The sequence below is a fragment of the Populus euphratica genome, unplaced genomic scaffold (assembly GCF_000495115.2).
Source record: "Populus euphratica unplaced genomic scaffold, PopEup_1.0 scaffold153.1, whole genome shotgun sequence".
Classification (NCBI taxonomy): Eukaryota; Viridiplantae; Streptophyta; class Magnoliopsida; order Malpighiales; family Salicaceae; genus Populus; species Populus euphratica.
Genome location: NW_011499953.1, coordinates 548117 through 569981, shown reverse-complemented (window position 1 = coordinate 569981; position 21865 = coordinate 548117). Strand labels below are relative to the sequence as shown.

Sequence of the window (21865 nt, the reverse complement as noted above, 5' to 3'; positions counted from 1 at the left end):
TTTTTATAAAACATCCAAAAACAAATATAAAAGCACTCTCAAACGACATGGCGTTGTGCTAATTGACAGCGAAGATAAAAACACTCTTTCTAGCTATAGCTATAACTAATTGTAAGTAATAGGTGATGAAGGTTTGAGCATGAATATTTAATTAATTAGGGTAAATTTTGAAACCAAAATATTTAAATAAAAAGGAAGCGAATGCCTAGCAAACTGAGGACCAGGGATCTATTTGTAAGCTAATTTTCAAATCAAGAATCTGCTTGCAAGTATTGTTACCATCACGGAGTAATAATCTTCAAACCGAAGGACCGATTCCGGGAAAGAAATTTAGGACCTAAATGAATATGGACCGATTCCGGGAAAGAAATTTAGGACCGCATTGCGAGGACCTAAATGAATACTGTAATAAATACAGGGATTGAAGCGTGGAAAAATTTTAAAAATGAGGTCTGAGTATTCCAAGGAGGGTGGTTGTTACTCGGCATTTGCTACTGTACAAGGAGCAAGTAACCCTACCATGCTTTTGGAAACCATGTCTAGTGAAAAAGCTCAACATCTGTCTCTCAAAGCATTGCGCCTTTTAGGAAGAAAAGAAGCAACCTGGAGCCTAAAGCCCAAGGGCTGCAAGAGCACTGGAGACTGCAAAAACTAAAAGAGAAACAAAGAAGCCGCAGGAGTGGGACTGCACCCATGGAAGCAGCGAGTAAATAAGGAAAAGCCAGCAACCTGAGAGCTATCTTCGAGCAAAACAGGACAGCAGCACCATACCACATAGACAAAAAAAGACTATACAAAAACTGCACCCCAGAATTATAAGGGCACTTTGGCGTCTTGCAAGGCAGTAGACGCCAGCAAAAACAAGAACAGAACAAAAACAGGGGAATCTGGTCTAGAATCTGACTTGGTTTAGAATTTTGGCTATTAGGTTATCAAGTCAATTTGATAATCTTGAATTTTTATTATTTTTTTTTCAAATTGATGATGTATCATTTCTTGAAAAACAATTTGTTCGAGTTCAATTAATCCATGTTGTTCTATTTGGGTTTAGTTAAGTAAATTAAGTCGTTGTTAGTTGTTAGTTTTGAATCTTTAGCTTAAGTTTGAGATAATCTTCCAAATATATTATGTAACATGTAAATGGCAGTTGAAGTTGCTACAGCTATTCTTTGCTGCATCCTCACTCCACATCGATCCTACACCGCTGGTCACCACTTTCAAAGTCTCAAACTTTCTTTATCCATAAAATCAAACTACCACTCATCTGCCCATTCTACTCTACTCTTTCATCATCACCTCTCGCAGAATCAAACTTTTGGGATTCTTTGAAAAATATAACACAGTTTAGACATGAATTTTATTTTTATATATACATCCTTGAAATAAAACTTATTTATATAAAATATGAAAGGAAAAAAAAGATAAATTAAAACAATCTCCTTGGAAAATCATCAAATTTTAAAAATAATTACTAATTAAAAAATGCTTACTGAAAATTAAAAAAAAAGATTGTGAAAAAAAGGTGAAGAAAAAAAAAGCTGTTTTTTTAGTTGTGGAGTAATTCTTTCATTCTTTGTACAGTTGAATGTCAGTTAATGTGGTAAAGATCAGATCTGAGAAGAGAGTGTCTGTCGGTATTTCACGAGGGACCCGAGTTCACATGGGACCCACGTTCTTGAAACCGGGAAAAAAAACTCCCTCTCACAGTCTCCCACCACAAGCCAGCATCTGCCTGTCCCTCCCTCAAAAATCTTGCCATGTGATTTTTAGCTCCCATCAAGTCTTGCTTGTATTCTAGTAGTGTTTTATATACAAGAATCCAAACATGAAGCTATGTAACGACAAATCCACCTGTAAAATCAGCCACCCTTAGTTTTAACACCCTTTTTTGACACATTCCTCCTCGCTCTCCCTCTATCTCTCTCTCTCTCTCTCTCTCTCTCGCTAAGATTATTTCTAGTAATGGATTCAAGAACTTTTCTTGATCATGCTCTCTTTCAACTCACACCCACTAGAACCAGGTACGTTAGTATTCAATACCCAAATGCATAAACACTGCAACTAATGCTCCTCAAATGTTTTTCTTTCTGTGTTTGTTAATGTGGGTTGCTTTTTCTTCTTTTTTTCGTGTTGCATGAAGGTGTGATCTGGTGATTTATGCCGGTGGTTTGAATGAGAGATTGGCATCTGGGCTTTTAGAACCATTCCTTCAACACTTAAAAACTGCTAAAGATCAGATATCAAAAGGAGGGTATTCCATTTCTCTTCGTCCTCTGTCTCCCAATGCCTTCTGGTTCACTAAAGCCACTCTCCAAAGGTAATTACTTGCACATCAGAATGTTGTTATTTCTTGTTTATTACTACTGCATAATCTGATTTTGTGGCAAATATTTTGTTGTATTGAGGTATGGTCCTAGTAATTGATATAGTGTTAGTCGCGGAAAAAATTTACTGGCATAAAAATTATGTGGCAAACATCTTCCCCTGTAAATCTTGCTCAATTTGACGAGATTTGGCTGGCAACTTATAGTAGAGTTTGTGAGGGGTCTTTTCTTTTATCCTGGTTTTTCTAGTCGTAGAAAAGCTTGATCTTTTAGTTGGTCGGTGGCTAGTAGATTCGAGGTTTGAGATTAGTGTTTGAGTCAAATGTTGTGGTTTATTTCTCATTATTAATCAAGATCACTGTTTTGGAATTTGGAGTGGCTATCATGATTGGATAGGTTGCAAGTTGATAAGTTAGTACAGATCAAAGTTGACATGAAGTATTTCAATCTTGAACTGGATTTTGAAGGCTTACGTGATCCAAACACCTGTGAATTTGGTCGTCTTTTTATTTGCCTGAAAAAGGCTATTAGCCATAGTTCACTGTCCCTGAGTTTGGGATCTAAATTATGACAAATTGGTGGCTTAAAAATTGTAATCTCCTAGTGATGACCTTATAGCTGGTTACAGTTTGTGCATTTGTCACTTTATGATTTGTTTCTGTCATTGCAGATTTGTGAGGTTTGTCAGCTCACCGGAAGTTCTTGAGAGATTTGTGACAATAGAAACAGAAATAGAGCAGATTGAGAGTTCAGTTCAATCAAATGAGCTATTAAATGGAGATTCAGAAGGTACGCTTGGCGCTATATTTTTTGTTCAATGTAATAGCATGGATTACTTACCTTGCTCATGGTTGAAGCTCAATGTTAGGACTTTCGGTTACATCTCATTAAACTGTTGATATAAATCTGAATTTGCTTTTTGTTGGTGGTTTATTGGAAAGTAGGGTTGCACATTACTTGTAATTGTCATGACAAATTCTCTGTGATCATAAGACATCACATTTACTGAACTAACCTGGATTTGAGAAAAATCTTTCAGGTGCTGCTGGGAATTACCAAAAGTCAACTGTCTCATCTAAGGTATGCCACTTAGTTGAAACTCCATGTGTAAGACCTTGTTTGTTTGTTTTTTTCCCAAATCCTCAAATCATAATTCTAACTGTATTTGATGCCTTGTTTTTTTAGTCCAGAGGAGATCAAAATGGAAGCAGTGATGGTGTACAAGAAGAAAATTCCAAGTAATATTTAATTTTATGAAGCACCATATCTGATGATATAATATACTTGATTGAAATGCCATCAAATTATTATGCATTCACTATTCAACCGGTCTTGAACAGGGTTCGTCTTCAACGTGCTTTGGAAACTAGGAAAGCTGTTCTTCACAAAGAGCAAGCAATGGCATATGCCCGTGCCTTGGTCACTGGATTTGAACCAGACTTTATAAACAATCTTATCTGCTTTGCTGATGCTTTTGGAGCTTCACGTTTAAGGTACACAACTATATAAGACAAAATCAATGGCCATTCAGCAAAATATAAGACAAAATCAATGGCCATTCAGCATATTTGTTGTCCGTAATGACCCTTGTCTTTCTTTATGGTGTCATCGGGCAACACATAGTGGAATGCCCACACACCCATTTGGAACCCCTTCCCAACTAGTTTAGCTGGTCATTGACGAATGACATTGTAAATGAATACATTTAATCATATTTATTTATGGTCACTTTGTATTTCAAGAAAACAATCTAGTTTTATGATGTTTCTCTTATCTTCAAGATTCTGGATGTTATTTTTTTGGCCTGAACAACTTGTGGTTGAATTACCTAAAGTCAACCTCATTATATTCAAAACCAGCTCCCTGCTTTAAATTTTAGTCCAGGTTTAAAACCTCTATCTGATTTCACTTAGGGAAGCATGCATAAATTTCATGGAACTATGCAAGAAGAAGAATCAAGATCGGCTTTGGATGGATGAAATAGCAGCAATGCAGGCATCTCAGCTGGAATTGCCTTATCTGGGAACTTCTGGTATTGTACTTTCTGGCGAGGAAAATTACCCTGGTCAAATTGGTGGTCTCTCTGGTGGGAAGCAGAATAGTTCAATGGATGCATCAGACTCGGCTACAAGTCCTGGAAGTTTAGAACAAAACCCAGGTATGGTTTAGTCATTCATGACATGAACCTATGGTGGTTTATATTAATCTCTCTCTGCAAGAGCATTTAGGTGTAAGTGCCATCAAATGTGCCTTGCCATTATTGTTGCCAGAATCACACGCAATTTAGGAAGTAAATGGTGATCATTATCCCTGAATTATCTGTGCCCCGTTTATTTCCCATAGCTGATGAAAATTAGAGAGCTAGCAATAGTTTAAGGTCTATTGTACTATTGGCCAATCTTTGAAGTAGCTGAATATCTTTACAGATACTGGTTTTCCCCCATCAGCTCAGATGCAATCAACTGATGGGAAAGCTCATATGTCAATGCCATGGCCAAACCATCATCCTCAGTTCATGCACAATTTTCAAGGTCCTGGATTTCAACAAATGCCCCCGTATCAAGGCTACCTTTTTCCTGGTATGCGGGTTGGGTCTCCATATTTTCCAGGGAACATGCAATGGCCTCCAAATGTTGATGATTCTAGCCTTGGTCGAGACTGGGAACCTGATAATCGTGAAAATCGTAAATCATCCTCCAGGAGCAAGAAGAAGTCTTCTCATCGTAAAGAACAGCAAGCTTCTAGTCAAGATCAATCCACTGAGCCCAGTGATTCCAGCTCAGAGACTGAATCAGATGAACATCTGCAAAGTGACAAAAGGAGGTCTTTGGTGGATAAGATGCACAGGAAAAAGCATGGGAAGAAATCCTCAAGAAAGGTTGTCATTCGCAACATCAATTACATTACTTCAATGAAGGATGGAGAAAAGGGCAGCATATCTGACTGCACATCTGATGAGGATGAATTTATTGATGGAGAATCTCTCAAGCAGCAAGTACAGGAAGCTGTTGGTTCATTGGAGAGACGGCATAAATCAACCTCTCGGCAACACAAGAAATCACAGCACAGCACTATAGATGGTTCAAATGATGCTATTGATCAGGAAGGCAAGAATATAATGGCAAAAAATCTTGATGGAGAAAAAGGAAAGGACCACTGGGGTGCTTTTCAGAGCCTTCTCATGCAAGAAAGAGAGCCGAACTCTTTTGGAATTGAACCTGATGCTCCACAGATTCAGAGAGATGACATTACAGCTAAGAGCTACGAGGAGGGAAGGTCATTGGAATTTAACCTGGGATCCAAGGGAATAAGGAAGCATCGAACATTATCAGATGATTCATTCATCGCAACAAAGAGGGAGGCTGGTAATGAAGGTGAATCTCGTATTGAAAACTTTGAAGCTGGTGCAAATGCCCACCCAATGATAAAGAAAAGGGATAGCACATATGAGGAGTTGTTATTTTCTCAAAGAGCTGGAGAATTGGGGAACTATCCTATCATTGCTGATTACTCCACTGAATCTTCAATACCCAAAAGTATAAAAGAAGGGGATTGGTTTATTAGCAGCCAACTGGACAGGTCAGTAAACATGGATGATCACAGAGACCGTAAAGCATTCAGTTGTGATTATGATTCATCATTAACTGGTGAGCATTTCCAAACTGAGAAAAATAAGAAAGATGTATTAGTGGATGACTCATTCATGATCCAAGCTCGACCGTTAGTAGATGATCAGTCTGATTCACTATTACGGACAGACATAAGCATTGCTCCAGATGTAGTTGGAGCTACTCAATATGAGAATGGTAGAACAGAGATTTCGCTAGATAAATCCAAGGTATTTGATGTCCATGAACCAGATGACCTTTACATGGTGCTTGGGCGGGATTCAGCTGCTGAGCATGCTCTACCATCTTGGACTCCGGAGATGGATTATGAAACAAATACTGCTCAGGATAAGCTTCCTTCTAACAGTATGGACACCAATGGCAAAAAAAGTGGAAATCCTGGTAAAAAAGTTGCCGGTAAAGAAGCCAGGTCAAAAGTTCCTAATGGATCTCTTGGTAGGAGCAAATCTGACATCATGTCAAGGACGAAGAAACCAACTTCAGCAAGCAGAACCACACTTCTGAAGAGCAAATCTGAGAAGGTATTGAACAAAGATTTAAGCTAGCATTAAAGCATTTCTCTTTTGTTTCATTCCCTTGATGGAAACTGGAGCAAGAGAAATCATACTAGAGTTTCATTGTATCTGAAATTGTTAGATGCTGTCCGTTAAACAAAATTTCCTGACTTGATTGTTCACTTTACCATTACTTAACCTCCCTTTTTTGGTTGACACTTTATTTTACCACTTGAAAACAGGAAGAAGAAAACAGGAAGAGAATGGAGGAGTTATCAATTGAACGTCAGAAGAGAATTGCAGAAAGGAGTGCTGGTGGCAGTGGTCCAGCCACATCTAAGAGAATCCCTGTAGGGAAAGTACCTACTGCAATTTCTATAAAGAATGAGAAGCCTAAAACCCAATCTCCAACCCAAGATACGAAGAAACCAGTCTTTAGGAGTTCCACTATTGATCGCCTTGCTACTGCTCGGGCAACCCCAAAGTTGCCATCAACTGAATCAAAAGCTGGCCAACCCAAAAAGGCAACCTTGAAGGCAAATATTTCATCACAGAAGGCTGCTGGTGCTGGAAATACCAGTCCAAACACGGTCAAGTCTGACATCAACCGAAAGAAGGATGGAACAATACCCACAGCAGAGAAGCCTGTGGATTTAATACCGACACAAGCATCTCAATCTGCAGAAGGAATTAATGATTTCAAAGATATCAAGGAGTTGCAGAGTGTTTCTTCCGCAAAAAATGATGCAGGAAATATGATTTCAGGAGATAGCTTAGATGATAAAGGCTGCAATGGTGATTCTCTCCACAAAGACTCATCTGCAGGTGACGAGGGGTTCTCTAAAGTAGCTCCAGCTGTTTGTGAATACATAGAAACACCAGATGATCATGGTGAGTGCACATCTGAAACAACAATACATCATGTGCCAGAGTCACCAAATAAGGCTCTGAACCTATGCTTTGTCAATATCAGAGAAAATGGTGGATTCAGTGAAATTTTGGAGTCACCTGAGAAACCTGAAATAGAAATATCGACCCCACCACCTGATGAAATAAACCCAGAACCAATCCACTCCAGGAAGAAATGGAACAGTGACGATAACTCTCCTAAAGTAGCAAAAGGGTTTAGAAAGCTTCTTTTGTTTGGAAGGAAAGGCCGAGCCACTGCTGCAAACTGATCCCACAGGACAAGTGATTGGACTTGTGAACAAGGGTTAGGTGATGCAGCATATCTGTTGAGTTAAACCAGGTACCCTCCCCAGCCAACAGTTACCCCCCTCCCAAAAACAACAGAAGCGAGACCAGGAATTAACTCTCATACATAATAAGGCCTTTGGTGTTGCTGCCATGCGAGTCTATTTTGTAATTTATCAGGTTTGAGAATTGCTAGGTTGAGGGTGTAAAGAGTTATTCTTTTATTTGGTGTGTGTTTTGCGTCTGTATATCGTACAAGAAATAGTTTTTGAAACTCTTGTAATGTTCATTCAAATCTCTGCTTGTATGTTAAACCCAGAACTCCTTGGTGCTGCTTGAGTATTTGTTGCAAAGCCTTCATTTTTATTTTTATTTTTCTCGAGGACTAGTGACTTTCCATGAGGCATTGTTCTTTACCTTGGTAGTTATTAATCTTGAACAACTAGTCTTTGGAGATTCGTAAGCACAGATTACTTAAGCAAGTTTGTTTGTTGATGGCCACTCAAAGCATGAATGCCATGCTTTGCTTTACAGGGGACCGGCGGTTGATTAGCCGTCGAGACATTATGAAATTTGTTGAGACTTGAGAGCAATGCCACCCCAAGTTCCCATCTATTTGAAAGAACAAAAAAATAACAATAATAAAAAATAATAATAATAATAATATGGGCGTAGGCTTTACTCTACGGAAGCATCAGATTCAGTTCTTTGCTTCACCGACAATCAGTCGCATCGAGCTGGGTCCATTCTAACTCATTTCTACTTTTAATGTATTAATATTAAAATATTATATTTTTTAAGATATATTTTTAATATTAATACATTAAAATAATTTTAAAATAATAAAATAATAATAATTTTAAATTAAAATTTTAAAAAACACGATTATAACGCGCTCCCGAAAATCGCTTAAGCTGCCAAATACTTTATTACAATGTACCAAAAACAGAAATTCTTTATCAACATGCAATTCCCAAAACACCCTTCCATCTAACTTTACGATTGGCTGGTGACATACCATTTTCTATGAACTGAATTGGGTATACTGTCTATTTCTTTATAGGTTTTCTATTTTTTTTAATTTTTTATTTTTTTTGGTAATGGCTCTAGTTTCCCTATTCCTTCTATGCTTGCATAGTGGTCTTTTTGCATATTTAGAGAAAGAGGGACTGAGGGGGCAGGGAAGAAGCTAGGGAGAAATAAAGAGAAAGCAGCAAGATCTGAGAAGAGTGTAGTAAATTTGCTTTGCAATGGCTTCGAAACTACTGTTGATTACTGTCTTTATCTTCGATCTCATAGCATTTGGCTTGGCTGTTGCAGCTGAGCAGAGAAGAAGCACTGTAAGTATATGTTTATAGTCCCTTCTTTAACTTCCTTGGTTATGTGTACCACGTTTGGGCAATCTTTTGTTTTTTTCGTGGTTTCTGGTTTTCTTGAAGATATAAATGTGAGGTTTTGGGGTTTTGCTAGAGGGGTCTGTTGGTTTTCAAGAAAAATGAAATAATAAGAGAGAGAAGTACTAAATCTGAAGAATTGTGAAGAAAATGAAGAAATACTGAATCTCGATTGACTATGAACCAACTGACATGAATTTTCAGTTTCTTATCTGAAAATGTTTAATACGTTTAATTGAGCAAGAATAAGTTCTGTTATTTTTGTTACTTAAGCTGTGCATTTTGTTAATGGTATGGCTGTGAGCGACACCATATCCCTTTTTGTTTCTTTTCTCTCGGATTTTCTTGGAAATCATATGGCTAGGGGTATTGGTAGTGTTTTTGGGATTCATACTAGCAGATCTAGATGCAATAATATTTTTGACTTGATGAAGCAAAATCTTCAATGTTGAATTGGTATTGAAAGTATATTAGCAATCAAATTACCATATCTGTTTATATGAATAGTGTTTTGGACTTTTTAGTAATGCAAACAGCAAATCACTTCCTTTCTCACCACATATATCCATGACACTACTAGAAATAAACTGAAGTTTGAATGAGATGGAAAGGAAAAAGAAAATTTTCCAGGCAGATTTTGTTTGCAAAATTTATTTATAACCTGGAGCATATTTAGAACCTTTTCCCAAAGTGTCTGTGGGATGATATTCTGGTATCTATTTCACCCTGTTATTGATCGACACTTACTGGCTACCAATTTCACAAGGAGAGAGAAGGATCTAGATTGATTCTTATATTTCACCCAGTACACATAACTTCCCTGGCCATCACATAGTTTAGTTGCTAATAGCTGTGCTTGTCTAAGTTGATGAGAGGTGGGTTTTCCTTTTCTGGGGCCCTTGATGATGTAAATCTAGTTCCAAAAATCAAGTTTCTTCACTTTCTTTACCTTTGCCAACCTTTTGCCAGCAGTTAGATTAAACAAGAAGTCATTATAGACAACCTGGAGATTGAACATTAAAAAATTATATCTTGAAAGTCAATATGTTTAATAGATTTTAATACTGCTTGGTGGTGCGATCTATATGAGAACTACTCAAAATGCTCCCCAAGATTGTAACATGTGTGGTAGACCTCTTATTATAGCAAGCATCTATTGGCAGCTGAGTGGTTGATTTTTAGTGACGCAACTAATTTACAATGAGTCATTATAGACAACCTGGAGATTGAACATTAAAAAATTATATCTTGAAACTCAATATGTTTAATAGATTTTAATACTGCTTGGTGGTGCGATCTATATGAGAACTACTCAAAATGCTCCCCAAGATTGTAACATGTCTGGTAGACCTCTTATTATGGCAATCACCTGGCGGCAGCTGAGTGGTTGATTTTTCATGAAGCAACAAATTTACAATATCTTGTTTTGCAGGCCACTGTCCAACCAGATTCTGAAAAAAATTACAGTTACTGCATCTATGATTCAGACATTGCATCTGGCTTTGGTGTTGGAGCATTTTTGTTCCTATTGGCTAGCCAAGTCCTTATTATGTTTGCCAGTAAATGTTTCTGCTGTGGCAAGCCTTTGAGTCCTGGAGGTTCTAGGGCATGGGCAGTTATCCTGTTTATAACCTGCTGGTAGGTGATGCTAATCCAAAGCTGAACTATGAAAAGTATCCATTATTGAACATAGATGCTGCTAACCTTTATCCATAAACATGTTTTTGTGAGCAAGCTAAAATTAGTAGGTCTATTTCTTTCAATGTATCTTATAGAACCCATGTTATCTCTTTCTGAACTTTTCCAATTGTCCTCTTCCAGGGTGTTTTTCTTCATTGCTGAGATATGCCTTCTTGCGGGTTCAGTAAGGAATGCCTACCACACCAGGTACAGGAATTTTTTCGGTGAAAACCTGGATTGCCCATCATTGAGGAAGGGGGTTTTTGCAGCAGGAGCTGCTTTTACTTTGTTCACTGCCATTGTTTCCGAGTTCTACTATGTTTGCTATTCCAAGGCCAGTGACAGCTTCCGTCCATACAGTGGAGACGTTGGTGTGGGTATGGGAACCTACAAGTGATCTGGGTAAATCTGATGTAACCATAGCTCTCTACATCAATTTGCCTCCTCCATGGCCTCTTTTTTAGGTTGCATTAAGGGTTCAATTCAGTTTGTGATAGTTTGTATCTTAGATCATATTCAAGATTTTATTCCTTCTTTAAACATGATGTGAATTTTATTTTTTTGTCCCATACCTATCAATAATAGGAGACTCCAGTTTGTGTATCTACGTAGCGCATAAGGAATAGGTGATGTTTCCCTGTTGAACATGAAACAATTTACATGATCTTCACTGGTGTTGCCGGTCCCTTTTTCTTCTTCTGGGGTCCCTGCATGGAGGAATTGCAGGTTCATCTCAAATTACTACAGAAATCCTGTTATCCGTCGATCCCAGGAATGAACGTCTAAGCTTTACAATCTAACATCACATAGCATCTTATCTAGGCCTGTTCAATAAAGAATCCCCGCGTTTTTCTGGTCTAAGCATCTTCAAAGCGCGAAACAAACAACGCGAAAAGTCTTTGTTATGGGATGGTCAGTTCAAATTTTAAAACCAGATCAAGAAAGGACAGCCCCCTTGCAGGAAAATTTCTCATCCATGAAGATTCACGTTTGTATTTGTTGATTCAACTCAACATCTGATGGGAGGGTATGAAGAGTTATTAGAAGAAACTTGAAGCCTTGCAAGTGAAAATTTCTTTTTACTGAAGTAGTGAAGGATCCCCTCAATTTCTTTTTACTGAAGTAGTGAAGGATCGATCCCCCTTGCAGAAAATAAAAGTTCAATATGAAACAATTCAATTTCGTTTGTCGACGAATTTTTGGTTCATCCTAACAAATCCGATCATTTTTTTATCACGGCTTTATATTCTCTACTGATAATAATTTATTAGGGTTTTAATTTGGAGAAAAAATTGGGAATTGAGAGGTTGGTGTTTGTCCATGTTTTCATTTGAGTGAACTGTTCAAAAACACTCCACAATAAAAACAACAAATCCCTATTTCTTTTATCAAAGAGCAAAATCAAGAAACCATGAGTATCAAATCTCTTTTTGTTAAACTTTAATTTCGATAATTAAACATATAAATTAATCTTTATCTCGTAAAATATATTAATTTTATAAATTTATATTTATTATAAATTAAATATATTTTTTATTATTAGAATTGTTATTATAAAATATATTTGAAGTTAAAAAATTTAATAATATGTAATATAATAATATAAAATATGTACAAAATTTATTTGTAAGTATTTATAAGAGATGAGGAAGGAGAAACTTGTAAATCGGCAAGTACAACAACTTGAACTCTTTTAACACTTTTTTTTTTATATAGAAAGTCTCTCTTCCTGCAATTGTTGTGAATGAGCATATAAATTTATAAAAATTAAATTCTTGGATAAATAATAAAAGTAAATCAAATTGGGTTAGAAATAATGACATCAAACTTGTAAGGATTGGGTTGGCGTATGAATCCATTTTAAAACACCGGGAAAAAAGAGATCAATGGTACAAAAACACAGAATCAAACCGATAAACTCTCCCACTCCTTTGTTTTTTCCTTTCGTTGTGCTCCCCTACCGTATCTAAACCAAAATCAAAACCCTGAAAGGATTCTATCGGATCGATTGCTCATTCACAAGGAAATAAATTGGTTAGTTGTATCCTAAACCCAAGAACTTTATGATTTTTCCTTTGATATTCTCAATTAACCTTAGATTTTTGTGTTTAATCAATTGTGTTTCAAAACCGCTAATTTTATTTCGAATATTTTGATGTTTGTCAAACCCCAAAGAGAAAGCCTAGCTGATTTGATTGATTTCATTGCTTGAGAGAGGTGGGTGGGGATTGCAATGGCATCAACACTTGTGTTCATGGCGATCTTTGCCATTGATTTCATTGCTTTTGTCCTTGCCCTTGCAGCTGAACATATGAGAAGTACTGTAAGTATTGCTTCTTGCCTCTTTATTCCACTCCTTGCAATGATGTTGTCTTGTCTATTATGAGCCAAATTGAAGATCACGACAGCATTTAACTTGATCCTTTAAAAAAAAAAAAAATATATTGAAGATCACGACAGCATTTAACTTGATCCTTTATAAAAAAAAGAAATTGAGAAATAATTAATACATCTAGGGCAGACCCAAACTGTTTCAGAATCCATTTAACAGCGAACACAATGAGATTTTCTCTGAAATACTTTTGTATATGATTGCTCTAACAACAACTGAATGTTTAATAATTAAAACCCAGAAGATACTAATTGCATTATAATTTATTTATTTTCTGTTTTCAGGCCAAGGCTGCTACTGACAGTGACTCAATCTATAGCTACTGCGTCTACAGCGCAGACATTGCAACAAAGTTGGGAGCTATTGCATTTGTTTTACTCTTGGCAAGTCAAGTTTTCTCAATGGGTGCTAGCTCCTACTTTCGAAAGGGTATGAACTATGGAGGTAGTAGGACATCTGCTGTCATCCCATCCATAATAAGCTGGTAAGTAAGTGATCATAGCAAGTCAAGTTATCAGAATCTTTTAATCCTATCTTTAAAGTGGTTGATAGATTTTAATTATGAGTGCAACAATGTTTCCATGCTACTATTGGTACTTAAAAAAAAATATATGCAACATGGTATGATAAATCAGGATTACATTCTTCATTGCTGAGGCATGCTTACTGGGTGGTGCAATCAAGAATGCTCAACACACCAAATACAGGACCATATCAGGCACTGATGGGCTTCATTGCCAGACCTTAAGCGCGGGAGTTTTTGAGGCAGGAGCAGCCTTCATATTGATCACCAGCATAGTTTCCAAGATGAGCTATGTCTGCTTTTTCAGCACCGATGGAGGATTTGAGACAGGCAGTGGCAGCAGCTGTGAATTGGGAACCTACACTTCACTTAATCAAGGTGATCAACATAATTAAACCCTGACTGGTGTAAATTGTTGAGGAATGCAGAACACCAAATGAGAAACTCTATTAGCAACATCGATTCCTGATATTGTGCAATGCTATTAATGTTCTTAGAAATTATAGTCCTTTCCTGATATTGTGCAATGCTATTAATGTTCGTAGAAATTATATTCCTGATCATTGTAGTCTTTTGTAACTATAAATACATAATAGAATGCAGACGACTTCATTATAAATCTAACCTCTTTATTCAATGATTCTACTTGTTAATAAAAAACCTGTTTGATCTTTTACATTGTTTGCTTCCTCTGGGATTGAGATCCTCTCTCACCCCCATTTTCTCTCCTCTTTAAACACTTGCCTCGATTTATACCAGTGATCCCTGAACATCGTGAATTTCTTTTATGCTATCCTGATAGGCCGAAAACATAGCTTTATTCAATGCGGCAACCCCCTTTCGAACAAAAGCCTTCTCGTTACAAAGAACACGGTTGTATCTCTTGGCTGATCACCGATTACTAAGCAGAATAGGAATTTGTTTCTAAGATTTGTTTCTCCCTTTCCATTTACATGGATTTGCATAAAGAAAGAAAGGGACCTTACAAGAGGAATGAATTATCATCTTATAATGAAAAGAATTCTGAGTTAAATCTCAATCGTTCAATTAGTTTTAAGAGGTTCCATTTCAATCAAAACAGATCTCAAGAGCTTCCATCGAGCAAGCATCATGTGTATATTGTGGAAGAAAAAATACAGGATCCCAACCTAATATTTTGATGCTCTTAAAAAATCTCAAAGGCAAGGAAGTAAATGGCAAGTTTAGCAAAGCAGGATCTCCAATTGGGTTTTTCAATTAAGGCCAGCCCAGTTATCCATGGTCCATGGCCCAGTAACCAAAGCTCGAGCCATGGGTTTACAGTCACTGAACCACTACCCATTTCACAGCCTGAGTGGGCTATAATTGTAGGAAACAAACAGCCATCTTAATGCTGTCCCCTTCAAAAAAACAAAAAAACCCGCTTGTCTATCCTTCTTATCGGACAATTAAAAAAAAAAACCATCCCTCTCAGAACAGAACATGCAGAAAGGTTATAATGCCATGAAGGTTTTTTTCTTTTTTTTTAAGAAAAAGGGAATATTAAAAACTTGAGTGGAAAGCATGTTATATCACTGTCACAAGACTCACAACCGCACATTTCCTTCCTCTTCCTGTCTGTATAAACAAGGAGTCCATTCCAAGCTTAGCACAGGCCGCGGGGAATCAAGCCACGTGGTGTGTTCCTCTTTGTCAAACTCAAATCTAATCTGCTTCCATGTACATGAGTTGTATAATTTTTCATAATACTATTGTTAATCATGTATTCTGTATCTAATTCAAGCTATAAGCAGAGCACAGCATGTTCAGGTAGTCAGCAGGAGGCTTCCTTCCTATATCAAATCTTGCCAGCAAGAGAACCTGAATATTTAGATGTTTTAAGAAGCTGAATCCGACCATTTAATTTTGTTGGTTTTGCTAGTTAATTAGAATTGATTTAATATATTAAATAATTTGGCATGCATTTTCTAGAATCGAATACAAACAAGAACCAGTAAGGGAAGAATAGGTCACTTACTAAATATCCATTTAGTACAGCATTTTAGCTGGTGTTTTTAAAAGTTTTGAATTTTTTTTATTTTGAATTATTTTTTTTATTTTTATATTGTTTTGATTAATATTAAAAAAACCAAAAAAAAATATTTAAAAACAATCAATAGTACTGTAAAGCAGTGGCCTACATCTCATTTGTGAAGATACAAGCAGAGGATAGGGTGCATTCCCTTGTACCAAGGGGGATGTAACTCAGTCGCTCAATCATGCGAAGAATATATTCTGACCTCAAGAAAAATAAAAGCCGAATTGGAGAAATAAAAAATAAAAGCTGGAATGATGGCCACGATGCAAAAATGGTATTGATAATTAAGAAAACACTAAGATAGCTCGATATTTTAATGTGGACTCCACACAATTTCCTTTTTTATTATTTTTTCGATCACTTAATTATTTCTTCAATTTTATCTTTACAAGTTTAGTTAGTTGAAGGTTAGGGTTGGTGATTTATCCCAGTCATGGTCTTTCAAAAAGGTTCTTCCATTAAATTGGTTCTTGATTTGGAAAAATCAAGTTTAATTTTCTTGATTAGATATAATAAAAACTTTAAGCATCAAATATGACAACTGAACAAATATCTAGGTTGTTGTTTTCCACTATAGTTGTGGCGAGATTTTAGCATCTTAAAGTACCTGGAATTTTTTTTCATTTTTAGTCCTTATTTTACAAGATTTTTATATTTTGGTTCATAATTTTTTTCCTTCATGTTTTGATCCATAAGCTTGAGAGAGAAGGAGAAAAAAAATTATAAATATTATGAAAAAAAAAATGATCAGTCTGATTTCTTTGATGAAAATGATCAAACACGATGTCAAAGTACTCCTTTTAACTAGATAAGTGTTATTAAAGTTTTTTTTTGTTTTATATCATCTAAAAAGATAGATCAAGGTTAGGGAGAGATTTCTTTTCAATTTGAATTTTATTTTTCAACTAATTTGGGATTTTTTGGCTTAGGATATTTGCAAATTCCTAGCTAAATTCTTCATGAAATATTAAAAATTCTAACCAACCCACGAATAAAATGAGTTAAATTAAAATTAAGGGAGTTAAAATTTAATATCAAGGGAAAAATTGAAATGAAATGATAAGAGAAGAAATCAATTGGAAAATTATGGAGACAAATTGAGAACTAAATCAAAAGGCGGGGGTTAATGTGTAATTAGTAAAAGAATTGACTATAAAAATAAAAAATAAAAACCTCTTTATTTCCCTCTTTAATGGTTGGCTAGAAGTAAAAAAGGAAAAAAGAGAGAAGAACGAACAAGATTGAATAGAATTTTTAGGAAAAAACCATGTGAAAACCAAGAAAATTAAGGAGGGAATGTGAATCACCACCCTTAAACACTTTATCAAGAGGGAGAAGTAATGGAAATGAACATAAATTAGAAGAGGTTGTCACAACTAGAAAAAAAAATAAAGAATTTGGAAAATTTTAACAGGATAAGAGTCAAAGACTAAATTAATGCTTAGTAAGGTATTTTAAATCCAATTTAGCAATTTCATACAAAACATATAAAATTGAGGCAAAATTTTTAAGAAAATATAAATTGATGATAAACTGACTCAATTGAATTAGAATAACTTGTAATAGGTGTTAAATTAGGGAGAATTAATAAAGAAAGCATGATAATCCCAAAGGCATTCATAGTCGGTCAAGGGGTGCTAATTAATATATGATGGAAATATGTTTATTTAATTGAATTGTAATTTATCAATCTATAATTTTGTGTGTGCGCGCGCAGTGATTTATTTAAGGAATTAGCTTCTTGGTAATGGGATTAGTGCTCAATAATGAGCAAAGAAACTAGTTTCTTGAAAACAAAATTAGTGTTCAACAATGAATGAAGGAATTAGCCTTCCGGTAAGGGGACTAATGCCCAATAATAAATAGGAGAGATAGTTTCTCATGATGAAACTAATATCTGGTAATTGATAAAGAAACTAATTAACTAATGAGGAAACTAGAATAGGTATGAAGACTTAATTATTAATGATGGGTTATCTCTCTAATATGAAGGATCAAAATAAATATTCATGTAGATGAACGAATACCTAAAAATGGGTCAGTAACTCAAGGTTATGGGTGACTATAACTCGTATTGAATTAATTAAGATTAATTAGTTTGTAAAAGAAATAATTGATAATGCTATAATATAGTTGTAATGAAAGTAAAATTTAATTTTTTTTTTGTTTAGTTTAATTTATTAAGTAGCTATGTTATATTTGTGTTAAGTTAAATTACAAGTATTTTTGCAACTTGGAGTGGATTGATAGCTATATAGGATTTTTTTTATTAAATTCAATGGTTATGAGTCTGTTTGTTTGCATGGTTCCTTCTGCGTTTGAAGTAATCATAGCAAAACAAATGTTTGGTTATATTAAAAATACAATTTATTTTTGGTAGGTCCTAGTATAATTCAGTTTAAAATATAAGTTTTGCCGGAGCAGCTTTTCTTCTTCACTGTTCAATGTTTTAGTGAACAGTGCAATTCACCCGCACTGTTCACGTGAACAATGCGAGTGAATTGTACTATCCACTTAAAACAATGAACAGTCCAAGTGAAATTTAATTCCCTCGTATTGTTCACTTCACGTGAACAATTTTTTTTCCAGTATGTTTATTTTTTGAACAGTATTAAAAAAAAACTAGTTTATGGTGAATTAAGTTCACTCGCATTGTCATGTAAACAATATTATTTTCCTTGAAAAACTAGTATAGAGTGAATTAAATTCACCCGTACTATAATATTAATTTTATTCTTAATAGTGTTTTATCTAATTTTATTGCACGCTTAAAAAATTATAAAAACTATAGTTCTTGTCGAATGAATTTTATACGTACTGGAATTATAAATGGTTCAATGAAATAATAAAAAATATTTTATATAAAGTATTATTTATTTCATTATATAATAATTAAATCTACAATAGTTAAATTTAAAATCATACATACATACATATATATATATATATATATATAACTTCAATTTAAAAAGTATTATTAACCAAACATATTAAATTACTTTTTGTTTAACCTCAATTTTAACTATAGTTTTAACCAAATATATATAAATATCAAACCAACCTCAACTAAAAGTATTTTTTATAAAATATTTTTTTTAAAATTACAACCATAAAAATTACTACAGTACTAAATACACTCTTATATAATTTGTATTTTTTTTTGTAATGTCTACTTGGTATATAAGAAATGAGAATCCTTTTTTTTAGTATCTAAACTATTTAAATTAGAATATGTTAATTTAAAAATCTTTTTTATGACATAATTATGAATGCATGCAATTAATTTATTATGCTTTAAGATAATCTGCATATTTTTTTATATATTTATATAATAAATAAATTACATTGATGGAATTGTTGGAATGTAGGATTAAAAATTATTTTAATTTCATTAATATAAGAATATCTAGGATGGTTGGATGATGTTTAAGTTGCATTGATAAATGTTAAATTAATAATAGCTTCTAGTTGATAACTTGAGATCTCATTATATAAAATTTTGTTAAAATTTCAGTAGATTTTTATAGTTACAAATGTATAATTAAAAAAATCACCTAATAAATGGATTAAACATGAGGGAATTTTGTATAAATGGTGTGTGAAAATTGAGATTATTACAATATTAGTTTCTTAAAGTTATATGGGTGTTTTTTTTTTAGCTATTTTTGGAGATTGATTGAAATTTTAATCATTGTTTGCATGGTAAAAATTAAGACTTGTAAATAATTCCTTTTTTAATATAAAAAATAATGGGTGGATGTCGACCACCCACTTTGAAAAGAAAAAAAAAACAGCACCTAGCCCACATGCTTGATTTTTTTTTAATATTTAATTTAATTTTTAAATAATTTAAATCATAATATACACACAAACATGTGTTTTTTTAGATAAAGTTAATTTTTTTAGATGTTATTTTTTAAAAATTTCATTTAATTTTAACTTTATTTTTTAATGATTATTTTTTTACAACCCCTCGTGTTTTCTTTAGTTACTTTATTGTAATTATTTATTTTTATTATTAGATAATTAAACTAGATGGAATTTATTAGATATTTTACTGAATTGAGAAGTTAATCTGAATCGATTTAGTATATCATCATATCATTATTTACAAAAAAAATAAATATTGTTTTAAATTTTTGTAGCTTAAGCCATGCTTTTTTACAATTTCTTGAGTTATATCCAGACTTATCAGATCGTTTAGGTCACATTTGATCTATCCCATCACAATTTGGTTTGAAATCGGAGCTAAGAAATGATTTAAATCAGAAGGTTTAGAAGGTTTCAAAGATGATTAATATAGTTGGGTTTGATGGCACTTATAGATAGTTCCTGCAACAATACATAAAAATTGCATTTTTTATATATTTTTTAATATAATTATATTAAAATTATTTGAATTTTTTCAATTGAGATATGATTTTAAAACGATGATTATGATTTTTATTTCCCTGCTAGAAAACATGCTGACAAAGCCTCAACATTTCTTCTCCATCCAGAAAAAATGGCGCGTCCATGATGCAGGGGAAGCCAACTGCGCAGTTCATCCTAATTCTTAAAAGTTTCAACTTTCAGGCCTGTACTTTCCGAATTATTAACACGAAAACAAGGCTCTATTCCAAACCTCAAAGCATTCTCAATCCACCGAGTTTCTTCTCAGTTTCTCTGATTGCGTTCATCTCCAAGAAGGAAATTTTTGTCATTTGTAGATAATATTCGTGTTTATAGCTTTACAAGTTGCTGTTTTTAAAACAATTAAATTGCGAAATTATAGGCATTAAAAATTTATTGACGAAGGAAAGTACATTTCCAGATTTTAACTACTGATCAAGAGTCTTTTTTATATTACTTATAAAATGTTATTTTTTACTTTTAATTTTAAGTAACAATTAGCAATAATTTATTATCCTAATATATATTTTAACTCAGATTAGAAGCATATGTAATAAAAAAAATAACTTAAGATAATTTTTTGTGAAAAAAAAGGTACAAATCAAAACTAAATTGAGTTTCAAATTCATCATCCTAAAAAATAATTATAAAAATCATGCTGAATAAAGCCCAAATACATTTATGTATGGAAGTCCTATCATACTCTTTGAAAGTTTAATAACTGCAAGGTTGTGTGACTCATTCCATGTTTTTCCTTTTTTCCACTTTTATATTTTATTTAATGTTTGAGAATATGAGAGGTATTGTATTTTAAAATATTTTATTCTTGAAAATATATCAAAATAATATTTTTTTATTTTAAAACTTATTTTTTACATTATCATATTAAAATAATTTAAAAATATTATAAAAATTAATTTTAAATAAAAAAATTAAATTTGAAATAAAAAATGTTTCGGCTACAATACCCAATACACCCTTAATACAGTAAGATGGGATTGTGTAGTATATTGTCTCCAAGACCCTTAGAGAGGATTGACGTCAATGGCAGAGCCACTAAGAGACAAAAGGGGGCAATTGCCCCCTTAACTCTCTTTTTTTTAAATTAAAATATTAATATATTAGTTTAAAGAATTATTACTAGGAAAAGAAAAGGAAAATCTATTATTGTTTATAATTGTTAACTTTTATATATCATGCCATAAATATTTTCATTTTTTTTTTTGTTATGAGTTATTGTTCTCTCCTCTCTTGTATACAAATTTTTCATTAAATATATTTGAACAATTAATTTTTTTTACATTTTGCTTTATATTTTAGGTAAAAAAATTTTATTTTTTCTATTTATTTTATTTTTTTAATTTTAATTTTATTCTTTTATGATTAGTTATTAATAATGTTAGAATTTATGATAATTTACGAGTTTTGATATGAATATGTTCAAAATAAATATTTAAATCTATTAATTTAATCAATTACATGTTTCTTTTCTTATTATTAAGTAATAAATTAATATTCATGCAAAACCACTATTTTTTATATTTCTTGTATTTACAGAGTAATTTATTAAAATTTAATATTTTCACATAACTTGTTTATAAGTAAAATATTAAGTAAAAAGCATTTTTTTAAAAATTGTTTCTCTTATACATATACTAGGTACTGCTCCTCAATTAAATATCTAGAAATGATTAAATATAATTTAATTAACATACTTATTATATGCATATAGATATAAATTGAAATATGTTTTTATTTTGATGAATTGAGGTGTATTTTGCAATGAA

General features: G+C 33.3%; 3 protein-coding genes and 1 long non-coding RNA gene across 5 annotated transcripts; 3 read left to right on the top strand and 1 right to left on the bottom strand.

Moving 5' to 3' along the window:
* Positions 1–1610: 1610 nt before the first annotated feature.
* Positions 1611–8040, top strand: LOC105138171 (uncharacterized). Its single transcript, XM_011044193.1, has 9 exons — positions 1611–2021; positions 2141–2317; positions 2995–3113; positions 3364–3404; positions 3510–3562; positions 3665–3817; positions 4238–4482; positions 4751–6474; positions 6690–8040. Exons 1-9 carry the CDS (start codon positions 1963–1965, stop codon positions 7623–7625), a joined length of 3507 nt encoding a protein of 1168 aa, XP_011042495.1. The 5' UTR covers positions 1611–1962; the 3' UTR covers positions 7626–8040.
* A 719-nt stretch (positions 8041–8759) lies between these two features.
* On the top strand, positions 8760–11398 carry LOC105138170 (uncharacterized). The gene is made up of 3 exons (XM_011044192.1): positions 8760–8981; positions 10468–10673; positions 10857–11398. Exons 1-3 carry the CDS (start codon positions 8892–8894, stop codon positions 11110–11112), a joined length of 552 nt encoding a protein of 183 aa, XP_011042494.1. The 5' UTR covers positions 8760–8891; the 3' UTR covers positions 11113–11398.
* A 1251-nt stretch (positions 11399–12649) lies between these two features.
* Positions 12650–12950, bottom strand: LOC105138168 (uncharacterized). The gene is made up of 2 exons (XR_844728.1): positions 12867–12950; positions 12650–12749 (listed from the first exon to the last, which is right to left on the bottom strand). It is a non-coding gene; the product is annotated as an uncharacterized LOC105138168 (long non-coding RNA).
* Positions 12659–14267, top strand: LOC105138169 (uncharacterized). Of its 2 annotated transcripts, XM_011044191.1 has the most exons (5): positions 12659–12749; positions 12931–13038; positions 13392–13591; positions 13743–14141; positions 14187–14267. In XM_011044191.1, the coding sequence occupies exons 2-4, from the start codon at positions 12949–12951 to the stop codon at positions 14023–14025; spliced, it is 573 nt and encodes a 190-aa protein (XP_011042493.1). In that variant the 5' UTR covers positions 12659–12749; positions 12931–12948; the 3' UTR covers positions 14026–14141; positions 14187–14267. The 2 variants fall into 2 exon arrangements, with proteins under 2 accessions (XP_011042493.1, XP_011042492.1); XM_011044190.1 differs by lacking the exon at positions 12659–12749 and having other exon boundaries at positions 12925–13038.
* Positions 14268–21865: the final 7598 nt, after the last annotated feature.